Here is a 19,603-nt window from a genome sequence, read left to right as displayed (position 1 = left end):
AATTAAATAAAACACCAAGTTCAGTTGTTGAATTTTTTATTAAAAAGAGGGGCGTTACCCTAGTTGGTTTAGAAATAATATTTTCAAAAGATAAAACCCCTATCTAAAAAGCAGGAAAAATATTAAATCAATCGTATGTCACTATGATATTTAAAGGAGTTGTCACTCGACACGTTTTTGAGTGGGTTGCAGTTTGTGCGCTCTGCCCACGCATTTCTTTTATGTGAGGTTGCCCCCTTAACATATGTAAATCAATTATCCCTAGAGAGTCTTGGGTAACCGACTTTGTTTATTTTTGATTTTTATATATGTGTCATAAAATTAAACCCGAAATAGCTTTCTTCTATACTATGCATACATACTGAAAGATTTCTTTATCACTGAATTTGATACCCATACCCATTAACCATTATAATTTAAAATTCCTCGGCATTATACAAATGAAAACCCCACACTTAATACCTGTATAAGAGGCTCGAAATTTCAAAGACCAGACTAATGAACCATTTAAATTGATTTCCCTCGTCGCCTTCTCTTTTCCTATAGATACCCCATACATATCTAGCTCTCAGGCCATTTTCGACCCACATGATATCTGTCGTACCCACATCAAAAGTGTCCCAGACGGGCGGAAACCGCTGAATGCAGCCAAACTCGAATTTTAGCTGGATGGTTGGGCCCTCTCCATAGAGCCAGTGTATCTGTGTGACTTTTATCTGTGCTCTATTTTTGGTGTGCGTGTTTGGGTAGCAATCTCCATGGCGGTTTAGGTGCATGGCTCTTTTTCAGTCAGAGAAATGCTTTCGTAATGCGTGATTTCAGCTGGGAACCCATGATAATGCAGCTCCGCGAAGGGTTCACGCTTTTTGTCTCTCGAGTGCCTCGATGACTGTTGAACAAAGACGTACTTTGAGTGCGCACTTTCTTCATTTCTTCCTCGACTGCCGACGCAGCATCCCATTGAACCTCTCGCTCGGAAGGGGCTTTGGGTGGTCGAAGGGGCTGCGAAAGGGGTTAGGGGTGGAGGAGCCGGCCGGCTAAGTTGCTTGCCTAGTTGAAAGCCGGTTTCGAGAGATCCCTGCGTGCACAAAGAAGTGGTTACTTGAGTGCCTCGTTGCATTTTGCCGGTCATTTCGCCGCCGTAGACCAGATGAGATGGCACAGGGGCGTAGCTAGGGGATACTTTACCAAAGGCATGGGTTTGCATAGCCATCATGAACATAAATTTCCTAGATTAGTGTATATTTTCGATAAAAATAACAGAGCCAATTTATATAGAAATATGTTTAGATACATATATGAGCTAATTATATCGCTTCCAGTTTTATTTTTATTCTTGTGAAACTAAAAGTAGAAATACAGTTTTCCAGGGTTCTTTCAAGTGGTATTATCTTCCACCTGTAGAATTATCTTTGAATGGAATTCGATTAGAATTTGTATTAATGTTCGTTACAAATCTCGAGAGACTTTAAATATAATACATTTTATTATACAACTTAAAATATATATAATTTTAAGTTTGATGTTAAATATTAAAATGTATTAGGTTTATTTTATAGGTCATAATTTATATGTTTTTGTACATTTTAGAGATCCTGAACCTCTTTCTTAAACCCCTATTTCTACGACTTTTAAGTGAGTTATGCCTTTCCTTCTTTTTCTCGGGTTTTCCACTCTCTTTTCTGCTCTTATTCGATATCATTCTACAAGTTGTTTCTCTTAGGCTGCACTTGAAATTGCATTTTCCCCAGCCTCCGTTTGCACCCGCTGGCAAATTTAGTGGCACACACTTTCCACATAAATATACCTTCTCTATTTTGGTGCAGATATTCATATTTTCTCATGCATGCATCTTTGGGATGCTGCTGTAATTATAGTATGTTGGCATCCAACGGATGTCGTTGGGGACCATTTACGTTTTTCAATTTATGCGGGCGACTTTCCATTTTCCTCTTATTTAAGGTGGGGTGACTCTGTGCTGCGAACCATATATAATATCTGCTATGATTACACTTTTTTGAAAAAGAAACAAAATACTAATATATTTCAAACAAAGATACTATTAGTATTTGAATACTTCCCAATATTTTGAAATATTTGACTGAGGTTTGTTTTATTTCCATCACCAAACGCCATTCACCGGCTGCGTGAGCCAAATGAAAACATACCATTCCCTCGCCTGTTTCGCACGCCAAAAGTGGAAAGGTACCAAGTGTCTAGACAATTTGCAACAATAAAAAAGAACCCAAGCTGATTCAAAGCATAATTAATAAATAGACACAGCGACACGCGTCGCGGGACCCACCGCAAAAAAACGTGAAAAACGGCTGATGAAACCGGCCGGGCAAACCATATCAGTCGGGCCACAGTATTAGCCATTATCAGCTCTGTGTGGACCTGATAGAAGGTTTTACTTGGTATACAGACTAGTTTCAGAAGGCCTCTTGCGGCGATTTAAATTTAGAAACGAGGCGCGCGACCTGTTCGATTTTTGCGCCTTATCAATGCAGCTGAAGGAGCGCCTCCTCGGGGAGATCACCGCCCAAAAGTGCTGATAAACTGCGCAGCATAAACTTAAATCTTATTATAGAACTGGTTTATTTTTGGGACGCGACAGAAGGCAGACCGCCGCAGAGTGATCAGCATGCCGTAACTGACCTAGAGCACCTGATCAAAGCGTGATCGCGAAATGAAGAAATAAGCCAGAGGCTGCGGTATATGTTTGCCAACTACTCTGATTTGTTTACGTTTGGATGTGCTCCTATAAATCAAAACGATTTGGAAATACCAAATTCTGGAAACTATACGTATGGGCTAAGAAATAAATGGGAATAAATTGCATTATAAATATATGACGAGCTAGAGAAGGAGATATGGTTTTAGATCTAATATTTCTTGGAAATTTAAATGATTCATAAAGAAAGTTGCAGGGATTTGTAATCTGTTTTTGTTAAATTCTTTAAAATTCCTTTAATAGAAAATATCATCCTGAATTTATCTTCATAAGAAACCTTATTTAAGATATATTCCTAGGACAACTTTCTATTTTCCTACTATAGTGTCCCCACCAAAATCTAAATGCCTTTAGGTTTACGATCCCAGGGCATTCGAAATGGCACTTTTGGCAATCGCCTTTGGTGCCAAAAGGGGCTCTTCCGCAGCGGAAACGGAAAAGTGGGTAAATGTCTGCTCTATAAATAAGTCAGGGGATCGTTTGCCATTTCAACGCGGGATCATAGGCAATCTGAGAGGCCCGCGCTGCGTTGTGCTGCGTGTTTTGCCTGCAATGCGATCGCGTAATTTTCCACTGCAACTATTGCGACCGATCGACACTCGCCGATCAGCATTAAAACAAACTTAATTATGCGATTTATTATGCAAATATATACACGCGGGCCCCTATATGTAGAAAGCCCAAGCTTTCAGGCAAACAGCAGCCGCATCCGAGTCTGAGTACCGGCCACAACTGATCACGTTTTCGCCGGCTGCCCGAGATACTCGTAATCGGAGGGCGATAGTTCCATTGACATCGCCAGACCGGCCCGGCTCCACATATAGTACTACGCTCTATGGTATCTATACAGTGCTATTATCTGGCCGGACCGGAGGCGCTAACGCCACACCGTCTGATATCGCCCGTCTGTTGATAGTCGCTGAAGAACTCCCCAAACACAGGAACCCTAAAAATAGGCAGACGAAACCTCTCCATTATTAGCATGTTAATCGTCGAACAAACAGAAGGGTGCCACTTACCCCTATCAACACCTGATAGAGGCGAGCGTTTGGCTAGTCGAGTGTTTACTGTGGCTAATGTATTTGGATTTCAAGTCAATGGCGTTTTGTAATACCTTGCATTTGATGAAGTAATTAGCAGGCGACACCTTGACTGGGGGGAGAGAACTTTTTATGGGCATTACTCAAAGGTTATTGCCGGCAGAGGGAGAAAGTTGCTGCCGAAGAGGGGAATTTCTCCGAAGTTATGATAGCTGAAAGACAGTCCTTACTTTTACATAAACATATATTTTTAGGGGCAGCCCTTACCCTAATTTTAAAAATGTTTGCTTACTCCTTATAGCTTTCTTCCTTTCATTTACCCATACATATAATTTTAACCTTCTTTGTTAACCTTTAAAATTCCAATGATTTTTTGATATTAAACAAATAACACCTGCCTGATATACTTGAAATTTGAGAGGAAAAAAATAAGAACAACTAATTGACTGGTTCCAAATTGCTATATTGTATCTGTCAGCTGATAAAATATCTTTGCATAATTTTGGTTCTGATTTTTTTGGTTTGCTACCTGATAAGCAATTAAAGAAGCATTAAAATTAACATGTGCTTATAAGAAAGGTGGCGTGATTGAAATTTATTTTTAGTTTATTAAAAATACAATTATATACCTAATTTTTTTTTAAACTTTTTAACGCATTAGTACGCGTGCTGATATAAGGAGATGCTGCTGGAAGACCTTGTTTAAAGTTAGCCTTCTTAAATAAACATATAAAAATGCAACTGCAATTTTTCCTTAAAATATACTTTTAATTAGGTTGTACTTTTTACGATCCCATTATGTATAACATTTTGCAAGTCCCCGGAATAGAGACAGATACAAATTGGCAATGCCAACATAAAAGCAACATCAGTTGTAAAGCAATTCCGCCTTTCTTCGCGGCCAGCGATAGCGGTATAAAACGATGAACATTATTTCCCCATTCCCCCACCTCCCCCCGAAATGTTCATTAATAGTTCCGGTTTATGCGACATTAAAATAAAAGTGAGAGAGGAAAAATCAAGCAGAAAAATATGCTCAAACATTGCATTCAATGTTAAATGCGAGCGTTGCACTGCCCAGATACAAATGTATCTGTAGATGGGCCTAGAGATGCAGTGCTGGCTGTAGATACAACTAGAAATGCGTAGACTAGTTTGAAATGTGCATGGCCGCCGCGTGAGTCAGTGGGCAACGAAATTTCTCAGACAAAATCTGTTTGAGTGCTCTGTATCTAGAGAAATTTTCGCGTAACCAGCAAATGCGCACTTAGAATTTTGGCACAAATTTTGATTCAATTAACCTTCCATTTTCGGTAAGGTTGCTCTGCACACTTGGCTAGCCACTGATTGTTTTCCATTAGTTTAGAAAATTCTAATATTCTAATATATATTCCTTGGGAGTATCTATTTAGATGGTCATTGAACCTAATGCAAAACTTCTTGGAAAAATGTATTTGCAAATTGTTTATTTTCACTTCATTGTTGGCTTGGTGTCAGCTTTTTTCTCATGGGAATGGATACACATATGATACTTGTTTATTTTTATTAACTCCCCTTATGTTAGGATGCATTTTTTTTAAGTAACTCGTAACTCAGTAAAATATTTCTTAGCTTGTTATATTTAAAGAGTCGCGCAGGTCTCAATTGTGTCACCTTTTGGCTTATCAATGCCTCTACATATAAAAAATAATAATGAAATAAGTAGGAATGCAAGGTTAACTGGACAAAAGCGATTGTTTAAATACCTTAACAAAAGAACTGAGGTGGAAATATAATTCTGGGTTATACAGGATTTTAATAATTAAATATTAAGATTAATGCCTGATGATAAAAATATTTTTTAAAAAAGAAACCAGAGAAGTTTGAACTTAAAAGGTTGAAAACAGCTAAATATGTTTATAATTTTTAAAAATCTTTCAAAGCCATTTCTAAAGCTCTGTTAAGAAAAGGACCCGCCTTTTTCTAGAGTACTAGACACAGATTATTATTAATATACCTTACATATATTTGTATAATTATACAGACTCATGTTTAAATATAAATTACAACGAACACGATTGTAAAATAGAAGCACAAAAACCCGCATCAAAATAATCAACAGGAAAATGCCTCTGAAAATTTTCCACCCCAACCCAAGTTTTGTATGCGCAAAATAAAGATCAGAAAGGTTCAATGGGTTTATCGGCTGACCCTTTACAATTTTTGCTGAATATTGTTAACGCAAAAATGTGTATTTCGTAGTATTTTACGTCACTGCAAGGAGTCGAATTATGTGCGTCTCTATAGGAGACTTGCACGTGTCATGCCACGTGAGTTAAAAATATAAAACTTGGTCAGTTATTTTTTATTGACTAGCAAGGACATAAAACTTTATAACTGGTCGCTTGGAAAGTTATAAGAGAATTTGTTGTACTCCTTCTACAAAAGTGAAGCAAATATTTCCGGCGATAAGGACTGCGAACCTTATCTGATCAGTTAACGCCCACTAATCAAACGGATTGTAAATTGATCAAAAACAAACCAAAAATAAACTTTCCGCTAAGTTGATTTGCCTCTGCATAAGCTGTTTGTTGCAAATATTTTTCCACACCTACACAGGTTTTCGGGAAAGACACCTGGCTACAGAAAGAAAAAAGCAGGTGCACCTTTAGTATACAGAAAAATATTAAATACTTTTTTAAATGGGAAATTAATAAATAAATTTTAATGGTTTGTTCTTTTCTACATTGAAATAATTGATCCTAAATCAATAAAATTTTAAACACATTCTACTTTTATATAACTTAAGTAAAAGTAATTATAAGTAAGTAATACATTTCAAACATTAAATCGGCTTGCAACAATTTTTCTGTGTGTATGAGCTAGTGAAAATCAGCGATCCTGTAACTTAATTTAACGCTTGCTGGTAATTTTCTTCAGCCGGCAATTTTCCTCTCGTATTTTTCCGAACAACCATTAGTTTTTATAATCGGGCGTGGATTAAGAACAAATTTGTTTTGTGGCGCTGAGGAGGGAGATTAAATTGTTGTTGCCAGCCGGTCGTGCGACCAACTAAAATAGCAAATAATAATCCTGCCCTCGCTCTCCCTCTCCTGCTCTTCAATGTTAAGTTCAATGACTAAATTTAAAATTTGTATTCTTTTGTTTTACTTTTCGTTGGTTCTCCTCGAGAATCTCCGGACAAGGTTTAATCAGCCCGATTGCCTGTTATCACCTCTATGAAAATATATGCTGTGATGGCCTAGTTTCCCCAACGTTTTTGTGGAAGATGGTGCAAATGGGAGGGGCAGAGGTGTGAGCCCCGGGGGAAGGTCAATTAATAAATTTAATAATGAATAATGCATATGAAACGGTATGGGGCTCAAGCACACATAAGTGGGGAAAGTCCGGCTTGATAGGGAATTATTAAAGTTTCATTTAAATTGTTTAATGCGCTAATATTGTAGAAAAATTAAATATATTTCGTTTGTTTTATTTAAAAGATAATGGAGTTTAATATTTATTTAATGTAATTTAAATATAATTTCTTTTTTATTTGTTATTTTGCACATTTTTCGAAATTGCTTTCGCTGATACTGACAAGCTGTGTTGGTGGTCTAAATCTGCTGAATTTTTTAATGTTTATTAATTATGCGAAAAAGTCCAATTAAATATTTCAGTTTTTTGTTGAGATGACATCAAGTAATGATCATATACCTGCTGATCGACTGATACTTTGTGATCACTGATCAGGTCCAGTTCCGTTTGGGGGGTCAAAAGAGCAGCGATCAAGGGCTTTAAATAGATTCCCCCGGTCTTACCGAATCCTGAGGTGTATTTTTAGATGGAACTTTGCCATCCGGATTCTGTTATTGAACGGCCACCGATCACGCCCCCTAATCAGGGCCGCAAATCGCATTAGCCCAGCAAAATCCCCAAGATCTCGCCGAGCCCGGGTTTCCAGGCCCTAATCGGGACTTGGGTCTACCGCTGGCGCCGCTGTCAAACAGGCTGGAAAAGTCGCTCACGTTGCTCGGATTCCCGGGGCATATAGTATGCCCACTATCAGTCCATTTAATGATTTCGAATTTAGATTTCTGGGCAGGCCGGGGGCGATTAGTTAACATTTGTTTTCAGCGTGTCCAGCTATGGCAAAAAGGCCCAGAGCCCGGGACAGATGAGATAATTATAATTATTGCCGCCTGCCCAGACACACACCCTCCTTTTGCGCCTAGTTTGTATTTATAGAGGCAAGGTTTATGGGTTTGTTGTGCCCACCTCCGATCGGGCATTACAGTAGCCGCCGGACTCTGCCTCGAAGGCCTCGCATGTTGCTCCAAAAACTGTCGAGATCGACTTTATTTCGAATCGTGTCGATAGGGCGGCGCAGGTGGCTCCCGTGTGGGGTTCATAGGGGTGTGTTTTGGTGGGCGTTCAGGTCCCGATCGTCCGATAAGCCCAACAAATGAGTTTAGATAGTGGGCCACGACAGACAGAATGTGGGCACAAACAAATTATGCAGCAGCTTTTGAGCTTCTTTTGATACGGAATTCCTGTTGGCAAAAACGTAGTATTTATATTTAATAATTGAAAATAATGTTCTAATGTGAAGATTTTATTGAGAATTAAAACACAATAGGCCTGCAAAAAGTCTTTGCTTTGAACAATATAAATAAGTAGATAATTAAATAATATATTTCTCTTACAAACTGAAAAAAAACCAAATTTTTTTAAGTATAATTAATTTCTGAAAACAAATTACCGCTTGAATTAAATAAATAAAATATTGTTTTTTTAGTGACCAATTTAATATTTTTTAATTTTTTTTATCTCCAATTGAATTGAATTCGGAATTAATTTGAATTAAGTTGGCGCCAAATGTTATTTATATTACATCTGACCTTACATTCCACATGTCGAAGGGGTGTAGAAACATCGATGTTTGTAGAAATCGAAGATATCGATGTTGTTATCGAAGTGGCCCCTCCTCTAGTAAAATCAAAACAAGATATAAATGAATAATTTAGTTTAGAAAATCCCCAAAAAATAAGAACAGCAGCACAATGGTAGGTTCCATAAACAAACCCAGTGAAACACCAGTTTAGCCGCTGCTCGGTTTGCAATCTTCGGGTTTATTTAGACACTGATATAGTTAAGAGGACTTCAACTTTGGCTGTTCGCACATTTCAAGGGGAGGAAAACGCTGCGATGGGGAGTTCTAATAGTCCGGGAGAATCGGTGGTTCCGGGGACCTCTTTCCGCCCCACGAGTGGAACCGCTGCTTCTTGCCCAGCACCACGGAGTTCCGCTTCTCGTCGCGCTGCAACTGGGACTTGATGCGACACCTTTCGATCACCGCATCCCGGATTATGGACGAGAACTCCGCGTCGCCAAACTGGGCCATTAGCAGGCGGAAGAAGGCCCATATCTCGCCGCGCTGCGAGGTGGGTGGTGGCGAATAGTGCCGGAAGAGCCAGCCCTCGGAGTCCGCATCCTGGCCACCCGGCCTCGCGTTGTAGGCATCGCACACATCCTCGAAACTCAGGATTGCCTGCAGAATGAACCTGCGGTACTTGGACAGCTGCAGCTCGCAGGTGCCCAGCTCCGAATCCTGTCCAGAAACGGGCGACGGAAGACTAGCGCCATAGATGGCTCGGCTAAGGGCCAGGAACACCAGGCACAGGACTATCTTTGCCATCTTCACCAGCGGTTTAAGCCGTCTTAATCCTCTCGGCCAACTGCGTGGTTTGGCGTCCTGGAACGCTGCTTATATAGCCACTCGATCCGCTAAGCCACTGCCACTGCCACCATCACCACCAGCCACCCACCCACCAACTTTGAAGACCATAAAATAATTATAAACCGTTTGTCGTTCGCATTTTCTAAGCCGTTACACACGTCGCTAAATAAATACGAGTGCGTATTAATAAGCGTCCCTACGTTTTCCCCTTTTCCCGCTCTTCCCCCCCGAGACAATGGCAACAAGTGTCATAAATTTTCACTCGCTTAACTCGCTTTTGCCACCCGAACTTGAGTTTATTAATCCTGCCCAGAGATAAACGTGACGTGCACTTGAAACTGAGACGAGCTCCCCAAACGGGCCTTCCTTTATGGGGAAAGTCGCCTGCGGAAGGGGTGCCCATCCGCCACGCTTTTCCCACCCCTTTTTTGCGCTCGCCACTTGTACAAATTGCTCGCTGATTAGCAGGCAAGCGTATGAAATTAATCATATGCAAATATCGTCGACTTTTCCTTTCCTTGACGCGACGTTGTTGCTGTCGTGGGAGTTCTTGGTTATCCAGTGTTATCCCTAAAGGGTATCATTAGTTGGCTCGCGTGAGTCTCGCAAAGTTGACCCAAATTAGTCCAAATAGCTGTCTGCTTAGTCCTTTTGTAGGAAATACGTTTCATAATACGGTTATAACCATTAAAATTAAATGTATTTTATATTTAAAATTAACTATCTAAGTAAGTAAGTAATTTTAAATTTGTAAAACTAAGTTTTCTTTAACTAAGTTTATATAATAGCCAGTCAAATCCTTATTTTTCAAGGGTATCGCAACTCCCACGACCCTTTCTTTATGCTCTCCCTAAGAGCTCTTCATTTGGTTGAAGCCCACTTGTTGAAGCGTTCTGGTCTTTAATTTACTCGAAAACGTGATGGGCCAACTTGGCTGTGGGCGTGTTTAACAAAACCAAAAGTAGAAGTAACCTAAAATAATTTCCTGAATTGTACTTGACCTTTGCAGAAATTCCGCTTCTGTGGCGAGGGCGATTGTCCTGACTGGGTCCTAGCTGAGATCATATCCACACTATCCAACTTGACCATTGAAAACTTGGAACAACTCAGCGATCTGGTGGCCCTAAGAATTTGTGGACAGACATTTGAGGTAAGTAAATGTATTTGCGTATTGTTGAAATATTAAAAAAATTGTTTTTTCCCAGGAATCAAAAATAAAGTCGCTGACCTCCACACTTACAAATGAGGGTAAGACCGCGGTGGCCTGCATCCATTTTATGCTGATTAATGCAGCTCGCTACAGCTGTACTGAGAGTATTTTTGGAGAGGAGATTCAGCAGTTAGGGCTGCCCAAGGATCATGCTGCAGCCATGTGCCGAGTCCTACAAAAGCATTCCGCTGGCATCCGCCAAACACTAATGGATAAAGCATTCAAAAGTGAGTGGTTCTACCATGCTAGCTAACCTTGTTTTAGAACTTTAATACTCTTCAGTTAACGAGCTGCAAAGCGTTCGCAACATAACCTCGCCTGGAAAAACGCCCCCGAACTATACCACCTTGGAAATTAAAATCTCGCAAGAACTGGTCGATGGCCTGCCGAAGGACACCACTCATGTTGTAAACATAAGTCGCGACCAAGCTAAGGCTCTGCTGGCGGAGCTTAAACTGGCACGCGATGTAATGAAGAAATATGAAAACAAGCCTGATTCCTAAAAATATAAAGTGCTTGAAACACCTTTGATTGGTCTGCTTCTGCTTGGAATACTTGCTTGATTTGTAACACCCTGTTTGTTTAACACAGTTTTTGTAAAAACGATTTACATTTTAATTGGATAACTAAATTACGAAAAATATATGTAATCAAAAATTAAATAATTTCAGCTATCGAAAATACATGACATAAAAATGGGCTAAAATTTGGACCCTCTTCAAAAGGGTATATTTTAATGTAGAATTTTAGAGAATTCGATCACAAACTCATAAAGGTATCCCACAACTGAATCGGACTACAACAACTTAAGTTATGGAATCTGAAAGTTCAGTTTTGGGGTCCTATTTGGAAAGCCCTTGGAAAAACAAAAAAATCGAACATGAAAATGGGCTAAAATTTGGACCCTCTTCAAAAGGGTATATTTTAATGTAGAACTTTAGAGAATTCGATCACAAACTCATAAAGGTATCCCACAACTGAATGGGACTAGAATAACTCAAGTTATGGAATCTGAAAATACAGTTTTGGGGTTCTATTCGGAAAGCCCTTGGAAATACAACAAAATCGAACATGAAAATGGGCTAAATTTTTGACCCTGTTCAAAAAGGTATATTTAAATGTAGAAAATCAGAGAATTCGATCACAAACTCATAAAGGTATCCCACATCTGAATGGGACTACAATAACTCAAGTTATGGAATCAGAAAATACAGTTTTGGGGTCCTATTCGGAAAGCCCTTGGAAAAACAAAAAAATCGAACATGAAAATGGGCTAAAATTTGGACCCTCTTCAAAAGGGTATATTTAAATGTAGAAAATCAGAGAATTCGATCACAAACTCATAAAGGTATCCCACATCTGAATCGGACTACAACAACTTAAGTTATGGAATCTGAAAGTTGAGTTTTGGGGTCCTATTCGGAAAGCCGAAAATACAACAAAATCGAACATGAAAATGGTCTAAAATTTGGACCCTCTTCAAAAGGGTATATTTTAATGTAGATCTTTAGAGAATACGATCACAAACTCATAAAGGTATCCCACATCTGAATCGGAATAAAATTACTTAAGTTATGGAATTTGAAATTGCAGTTTTGGGGACTTATTCGGAATTCCTTGGAAAATACATAAAAACCTAACATGAAAATGGGCTAAAATTTGGACTCTCTTCAAAAGGGTATATTTTAAAGTAGAAAATCAGAGAATTCGATCACAAACTCATAAAGGTATCCCACATCTGAATCGGACTACAACAACTTAAGTTATGGAATCTGAAAGTTCAGTTTTGGGGTCCTATTTGGAAAGCCCTTGGAAAAACAAAAAAATCGAACATGAAAATGGGCTAAATTTAGGACCCTCTTCAAAAGTGTATATTTTAATGTAGAACTTTAGAGAATTCGATCACAAACTCATAAAGGTATCCCACATCTGAATCGGACTACAACAACTTAAGTTATGGAATCTGAAAGTTCAGTTTTGGGGTCCTATTTGGAAAGCCCTTGGAAAAACAAAAAAATCGAACATGAAAATGGGCTAAATTTTTGACCCTGTTCAAAAAGGTATATTTAAATGTAGAAAATCAGAGAATTCGATCACAATCTCATAAAGGTATTCCACATTAAAATCGGAGTACTGCAACTTATGTTATGGAATCTGAAAGTTCAGTTTTGGGGTCCTATTTGGAAAATGGGTTAAAATTTGGACCCTCTTCAGAAGGGTATATTTTAATGTAGAACTTTAGAGAATTCGATCACAAACCTATAAAAATATCCCAGGTCAAAATCAAAATTCAATTACATCAGTAATAGAATCTGAAAGTGCCTTTAGGGACAAAGAAAGTGTTGGGTCTGGCAGTGTAGAATTCAAGTAGAAAAGTAAATTTCGCATGTTCACTAAGGCAGCACTAGATGTCGCTTGCCATAAATGTAGAAATTTATGGCGCTGCGAATTTAAACAAATACGTCTTTTGCAGCGAGGCGAATTAGAAGAAAGGGCAGCGAATTAAAATGTGAAATAAATGGCAACTTTATTTTGCCATTTAAAAATATAATATAATAATTTAACTTTTTATAATAGTAATATCGTAATTTTTAAACAAATGCTACAATTTTTTGAAAATCTATTCAATTATCAGGGGTCTTATTCACGAACAATAAATTTAGGTAACCTAATAAATCTTTTTTAAAGCAAGGATCGTGAGAAAGTTTTACTTTCCACATACCCTTCTATGATTCCAATAAGCGTATATGTATTTCCTTAACCCAATTACCTAGCTTTTATGAATTCTTTCACGTTACATAATTATCAATAAACTCGCACCCATAAATGTCGTGAAAAGCCAACCGCAGATTTAACCCTTTTCAGCCAATATTTAACCCAAAGGAGGCACACTCATATCGTTTCGAATGCCCGAGAACTGTGTCAAATTTAATTAACTGGACTGCAGCATTTTTAGAGCCCGTGCAGCAGTCTGATTATTAATTACAGCGTAACGTGCGGCGTAAATAAAGTGAAATTTGTTAATAAAAGACCCGGAAAAGTAACCCTTTTCGTGGGCTCGTGCCTTACCTTGCTCCTGCTTTCCACATTTGCTTATCATCCGCTTTGGCCACGGCAATTACCGTTCGCATCCTTTGGCCATCTTTCCGCTTCCGGTTATTAAAATTATCTGCAGCGGCCAAAGGGAGGTGGAAAAAATACAGAAAATTTCAATTAAAAGTATACAAAAAACAGGAATAAATTAATTTCTCTCGCCGGCTCTTTCTTTCCTTGCTGGATTTTCTAATTATGAGCTTTGGCTGCAGCAGCTGCGGAGGTTAAAAGTTGCCTTTTGCTTTTTTTATAGCAAATTTTGTTGTATTATTTTTTCAATTAAACTTGACCATGTCAAAAGTGAAAAAAGACGAAGAGAAGTCGGCGACATTTTTGATTGCAGCGTTTTCTTTTTTCTTCAGCTATTTTCCCAATTTTTTCATTTTATTTTTCTGAATTTTTTCTGCCTTTGGCCACATGTTGCTGACACTTGCAGCAGCCGCTGGCATGGATCCTACTTCCCATCCTCCTCGAATTTTCATTCCTCTTGGAACTTTGATTTATGATGCCCAATGAAAGAAAGTCGGCATTGCCCCCCATTGGCATTGTCACCTGTTCTTTAATTAAATTTCTCCTCAAGGTCTCGATGAACCACTGCATTGATTTCCAGCACGGTGCCAATATCAAATGCGAAGGTAAACAAATGCTCTACTTAGCTCTGTTCCAATTATCCCGGCAACTATTTACCCAGCATTTAGTTGGCGGTGCCTCGTTCTCATTTCCGAGCTCAGTTCGCGCAAAATGATATCTAAACACTCGTCGGCATGGGTGCTGGGCGCAGAATTCGTGTAAACAAGGCGGCAATGTCAACAGAAATGGCTCACATAATATGGTAAGGAGGTGAGGTAATTGGGGGAGGACCGGTTGGCAGAAACTTGTCAGTCAAAAAGAGTGGGGAGATGCCTACAGTGGGTGGGAACAGCAGTTCTTGTAGTACAAAAAGTACAAACTATCTTAAAATTATTTTAAAAAATTTTGTTTTAAAGGAATTGAAACTTTGTGGGATAAAACTACGTCTTTATGTATTTCTAAAAAAATATATATAAGAATGTAGCTTCATATTGTTAAAGAGGTTTTTGGTGCATCTATTCTTGGCAAAAAGGAGGCTTAAGAAATCAATTTTGGTAAGAGTAAGAAAGCTGTATTTTTACAGGTTTGAATTCCGTATTTATTCTTATAATGTTTGGAGAGTTTTTTATATATAGAAAGATAAAAAAATGTTGTATAGATATGAAGGTTTCTTGTAAGGATGGGTCAGATAGACAATCGAAACACATACTAAATAAATAGTTAGAGACACATATTGCTTTATTAATTTATTTAAATTTTAATATATTTTAAATAAAAATAAGTTAATGCCGACCCTCGTTGCTACCCCCTGCCAACCTGGGACACCGCAACCCACAAGCGATTCCATCCGGCAACGCCCAAACATGTGTAGCGTTATGTCAGCAGAGCCCACCCACCGATCCGGAGCGGAATCCAGCTCCCCAACCATCCTCGCATCCCACACATCCCAACCGTCCTGCAAAAGGCTGTCGCATTACGCGCCTGTTACCATATCTTTACAACTGAATCTGCAGATCGTCCTCCACGCACTTGTATGACAAAGCACAAAACTTAAAAACCTTATGCATGTGATTTGGGGGGTGATTTTGTTTGGGCGGAGGACACAAGTGTCAGCCTTTTGTCTACGGTTTTCGGTGGTGGTGGAGGCCGGAAATCCTTCTTGTTGCTCGGTTGCTGCTTCCGTTCCGGTTTTTAGTTCGGCGATGATGCGATATAGCACCCCTGCGATGATTTTTGGGGTGGTTCGCCACCCCCTGAATGTCCTTCGGAGGGGGAATGTAGCTCTTTGACTTTTTCAATTTGACTCTCTGTGTTTTGGGTCTTCCTCGACGGGTTACCCTAGGCGTAATAATGAATTAAACGTTTCGCTAAATGCCTACGTATTTTGCACTGAGGGAAAGCGGATTGCTCGCCGGGTGGTGGGAGTGGATCTCATTCAATTAATTCGATGGGATTTTGGTTTAAGAGCTCATTGTGTGGAGAAATCAAGTAGAGTCTTCTGGTGGGGTGACCACAATTGATTCGGAAATGAATATAATACAAGAAACTGATACTGTCAAACCTTTAAACTAAAAGTATTAGGACTAAACTACTTTAACTCATATTTCATATTAAAATATAAACCATTTTATTAAGTTCCAGAAATTTAATATTAATTGAAAATCTTTTATATGTATACCTTGCGCACCCAATAAAGTATTCATATGAACTGAAGATTTCCACTTCCACACCTACCAACTGGTCACACCTGAGAGCACGGCCAAGTGGGTGGTGAAATCCGGCGCTCTGTTGCCCAAAAGCTGGTGGAGATTGACTGCTCCACATTAATCAACGCATAAATTTAACGCATTATTATTTATGTTCCTCCCACTCGCGAGCAGCCCGCGCTGGTTTCATTTTCGAAATAGAAATTGTTTTACAAATGTCACGCGTACTGAGACCGACCCCCAGTCGCCTCCATTCCTAAAAACCTGTGCAATGCTGAACAAAATAAATGGCGCTAAAATGATTCAATTACCCAAAACGGAAAAAGAGCAAAGAAAAAGATTGTTCCAGGGGAACAGGTGGCCGGCCAGGCGACAAATTCTTGGCTAAAATTTTAGACGTGTTTATTGGCTGAAGGCGTCGGTAGAGAGGGACTCAGCACACACCTGTGAAAATGTAATAAGCGAAAATAAGATTTTAATTGCCACGTTTATGGGTCGCGCCGAATGCCATTTTAATGTTCGAGTACCAACAAATTTTTCCTTTAATTTAAAGAACTTAATATATAAAAATATAAAATCACAAGAAATTGTCACATGATGAATCTAAAACAAGGTACAAAAATATATTATTCTATTTTAAATCAAGCAGTTGCTGTATTACAAAATTTCAAATTATCTTAATTAATGGATTGCAAAAAATGGAATCGAATTGTGGAGTTCAAAACAGAGCCTAAACTGCTAAAGCTATAAGATAGAAAATAAGAAAGGTTTCTATTTAGAAGTGACTTCACATCTTGTCTGGTTTTTCAAGTAAATTAACTTCTACATAGTATTTTATTTTTATTTTTGTTAGAAATGCAAGAGCACACCTTTTCAAGACCTAGAAACTCTGGGTCCTTTTGGCGACCTGTTTAGTTGCTGAAATATCGCAAACTGATGTTCTAATTGCCATGTGGATTCATTAGTTGGTTCTATTTGATTTCCACCTAGTTTCAGTGATAGCTTCGACTCCCAGCTACAATTGCCAGATTCGATTTCTTGTTTGTCCTGTTCCCTGTCGTCTTTGGAATGGTGCGTATGCCGAGTATCTGTGTATCTTTCGCTTTGGTTGCATCCACTGGCAGGCGAGGCTAATGCGCAATTCCCACTTACCCATCCCCAATTAGTTCACGCTTCGTTAGACCCAAGGGATACGGATACTGTAGGGTTATCCACTTCCCCTGCCCAGCCTCGACATCATCCTGCGTTCTTTTTTGGTCGGTTTACTGCACTTAATTTAATGTTGTGCCATTGTCAACGCAAGTAAATCAAAGTTGCGACTTTTATTTATGATTTCATTCATGCGCTTTGCCATTAACTAAAGTGGTCTTTCAGGGGAGAGGGTTGTCGGGGAAGTATAATATAACCCATTGGGGAGTCGCATAAAAATTGAAACAGTATGGCATAATTTTAAAATATTAAAAATATTATTGTGATCGTGACTTTGGGAACTACAAGCTCGTTACTTTTTTTGTAGTACTGTTACAAACTTTAAAGTAATTTTACTTTTTATAGAACAATTACTAAAATATTTATAAGATTTCAAAGATACTTTAAAAATTAAAATTCCCAGAGCTTAGCATAGTAAGTGTTATATTGGGCCCCATCAACATTTCATTGTCAAAATTGTCCAGCCCCCAAACAACCCGTCGAAGTTATCTATTTTCATTTGTACGTCTAATGTAAGTCATAAACTCCACATCCTGCCCAACAATGTCCCGATTATCAATGTCCAAATCCATGTAGGCCTGAACAATCGGCGCTGGTTCAATAAAAGGAAAATAAAGAGCTTCCTCGGGGCGTCACAACATCTCTTTGTATACGACTCTGTGTAAATGCTCCACTATTGCAACGATCCTACATACGACTCGTCGGAATTCCTGTGGACCATGTGTATGCAAGTTCAGCGGCTTGGATGCGGAGTCCCAGTGCCCAGTTCCTGTAGTAAGACCAATTCTCGCTGCGAGGGCGGATCGTGTCGCAGGCCAGGATCCTGCTGCGGACCATGTGGCCCCTGTGGGCAACGCTCGAGTGGCTGTGCTACCTGCTGTACCTCCTGCTGTGGGACATTCCCCGAAACATGCTGCGGTCCATGGTGTGAGTCCTGCCTGGATCCCGCCTGGTTCACCTGGCTGGCCCCAAACATCCACCGAGCCTGCTGCTGTGCTTGCATGCCCTGCTGTCGACCAAGGTGCCGCTGAGATCCTGATAATGGGGCATTTGTGTGGCACTGAAGAATTGGTGGAGTATGCAAAGAAATAAAGTCAATTGTTAAAAATTTTAGTTCTTAAAGTTTATTTTTTATTTTCAAAAATTATCTTAAAATAAGATTTAGTAAAATTCTGTTCTATTGTCTTATAGGAAGATATTTTAATATTTAACAAATAATTTGAGTAAATAAAACGCAGTCATTTAAGTAAAACATTTTAAACTCAATAAAAATATAAATATGTAATTAAATTAAATCCTTGTAATACAATATTAATAAGAAATACTTTACGGTAGTGATAAAAATCATTACAAATTATTCTTTTAGACCCCAAAATACTGCAACCTTTCAATTTCGAAATGAAATCAAATAACGTTCTGCTTCGCCAACCTAATAAACCCCACAAGCAGTCCACCTTAGCCTCGCAAATATACCCCTAATTGAATACGAAACACGAGAAAATACAATTTTGATACCGCCACTGGGTCGCCAGATTGTAAAACTATAAAAAAGTACGCAAGTACATCGGTATAATTCGTGCAAATCGCAAATCGTAAAAATTGTGCAAAAATTTCCCAGGCGTCGCGGAAAGAACCGCAACAAATTGGGCCAAAAGGGCGAATTAGCCAGGGCGGCATAAAAAAGCCGCATAAAGACGCACTTGCACGGGGATCAGGGCCAATAAAAAATTATAAATTTTCATCTTTGCATATTTAACTTTTATCGCGTGGCAGTTTCCCTGCGCTCATGTGTTTTGGGCCCAATTCAGGCTGCCTTCTGTTGCGGATTTCCTTGCGGCTTTTATGCTGCCGCAACCTGAGCGGGGCATAAAACAAATGTCATACTCAGGCCCAAATCCGAATCATGTGTGCTACCTCAGCCCCCTTCTTCCCCCGGCTATAAGGATGTTTCGTATTTTTGCATAATCGCCAATTTTTGATTTTTAAAATTCTCCAGCAGAGGGTAGAGGACGAACCGTTGCCCTGCCGATGTTCTTCGGTCAACAATAAAAATTCATTTTTATAATCTTTACATGTGTTACGCCATCATAGCCTAGGTATAAATATTTATTACTATTTTACGATTGATTTAAGTTTGGGTTTTCCTTACCTTTTCTGAATGGCTGCCCTACAACTGATGGGCAAATAATGCCATTGAACGTCACCCTAAAGGCTGATTCCATTTTAAAGATTTCAAAGTGGCAAATGTTAATGTTTCAATTGTACATTGTTATGATGAGACTATAAATTTTATTGTTCTAACAATTTTTCGGAATATTTTCC

At 39.0% G+C, this 19,603-nt stretch overlaps 3 protein-coding genes across 3 annotated transcripts; 2 read left to right on the top strand and 1 right to left on the bottom strand.

Moving 5' to 3' along the window:
- The first annotated feature begins 8,707 nt into the window (after positions 1-8,707).
- On the top strand, positions 8,708-11,386 carry LOC108035670 (COMM domain-containing protein 4). Its single transcript, XM_017111377.3, has 4 exons — positions 8,708-8,819; positions 10,503-10,643; positions 10,699-10,930; positions 10,986-11,386. Exons 1-4 carry the CDS (start codon positions 8,817-8,819, stop codon positions 11,204-11,206), a joined length of 597 nt encoding a protein of 198 aa, XP_016966866.1. The 5' UTR covers positions 8,708-8,816; the 3' UTR covers positions 11,207-11,386.
- On the bottom strand, positions 8,867-9,481 carry LOC108035671 (leucokinin). The gene has a single exon (XM_017111379.3). It carries the CDS (start codon positions 9,449-9,451, stop codon positions 8,972-8,974), a length of 480 nt encoding a protein of 159 aa, XP_016966868.1. The 5' UTR covers positions 9,452-9,481; the 3' UTR covers positions 8,867-8,971.
- A 6,294-nt stretch (positions 11,387-17,680) lies between the features above and the next one.
- LOC108034714 (keratin-associated protein 5-5) lies at positions 17,681-18,394 on the top strand. Its single transcript, XM_017109655.2, has 2 exons — positions 17,681-17,793; positions 17,858-18,394. Exon 2 carries the CDS (start codon positions 17,947-17,949, stop codon positions 18,310-18,312), a length of 366 nt encoding a protein of 121 aa, XP_016965144.1. The 5' UTR covers positions 17,681-17,793; positions 17,858-17,946; the 3' UTR covers positions 18,313-18,394.
- Positions 18,395-19,603: the final 1,209 nt, after the last annotated feature.

Source organism: Drosophila biarmipes, chromosome 3L (genome assembly GCF_025231255.1).
Source record: "Drosophila biarmipes strain raj3 chromosome 3L, RU_DBia_V1.1, whole genome shotgun sequence".
Taxonomy (NCBI): Eukaryota; Metazoa; Arthropoda; class Insecta; order Diptera; family Drosophilidae; genus Drosophila; species Drosophila biarmipes.
Note: the sequence above shows the minus strand (reverse complement) of the source record. Positions and strands in the feature narration are given on the sequence as shown.

Excerpts from the sequence above, each read along its gene's own strand:
- LOC108035670 (XM_017111377.3), top strand. Across the intron at positions 10,644-10,698 it reads TTTGTGGACAGACATTTGAG|GAATCAAAAATAAAGTCGCT; the intron begins GTAAGTAAATGT and ends GTTTTTTCCCAG. Across the intron at positions 10,931-10,985 it reads AATGGATAAAGCATTCAAAA|TTAACGAGCTGCAAAGCGTT; the intron begins GTGAGTGGTTCT and ends AATACTCTTCAG.
- LOC108035671 (XM_017111379.3), bottom strand. The coding sequence starts at position 9,451 with ATGGCAAAGATAGTCCTGTGCCTGGTGTTCCTGGCCCTTAGCCGAGCC.
- LOC108034714 (XM_017109655.2), top strand. The coding sequence starts at position 17,947 with ATGCTCCACTATTGCAACGATCCTACATACGACTCGTCGGAATTCCTG.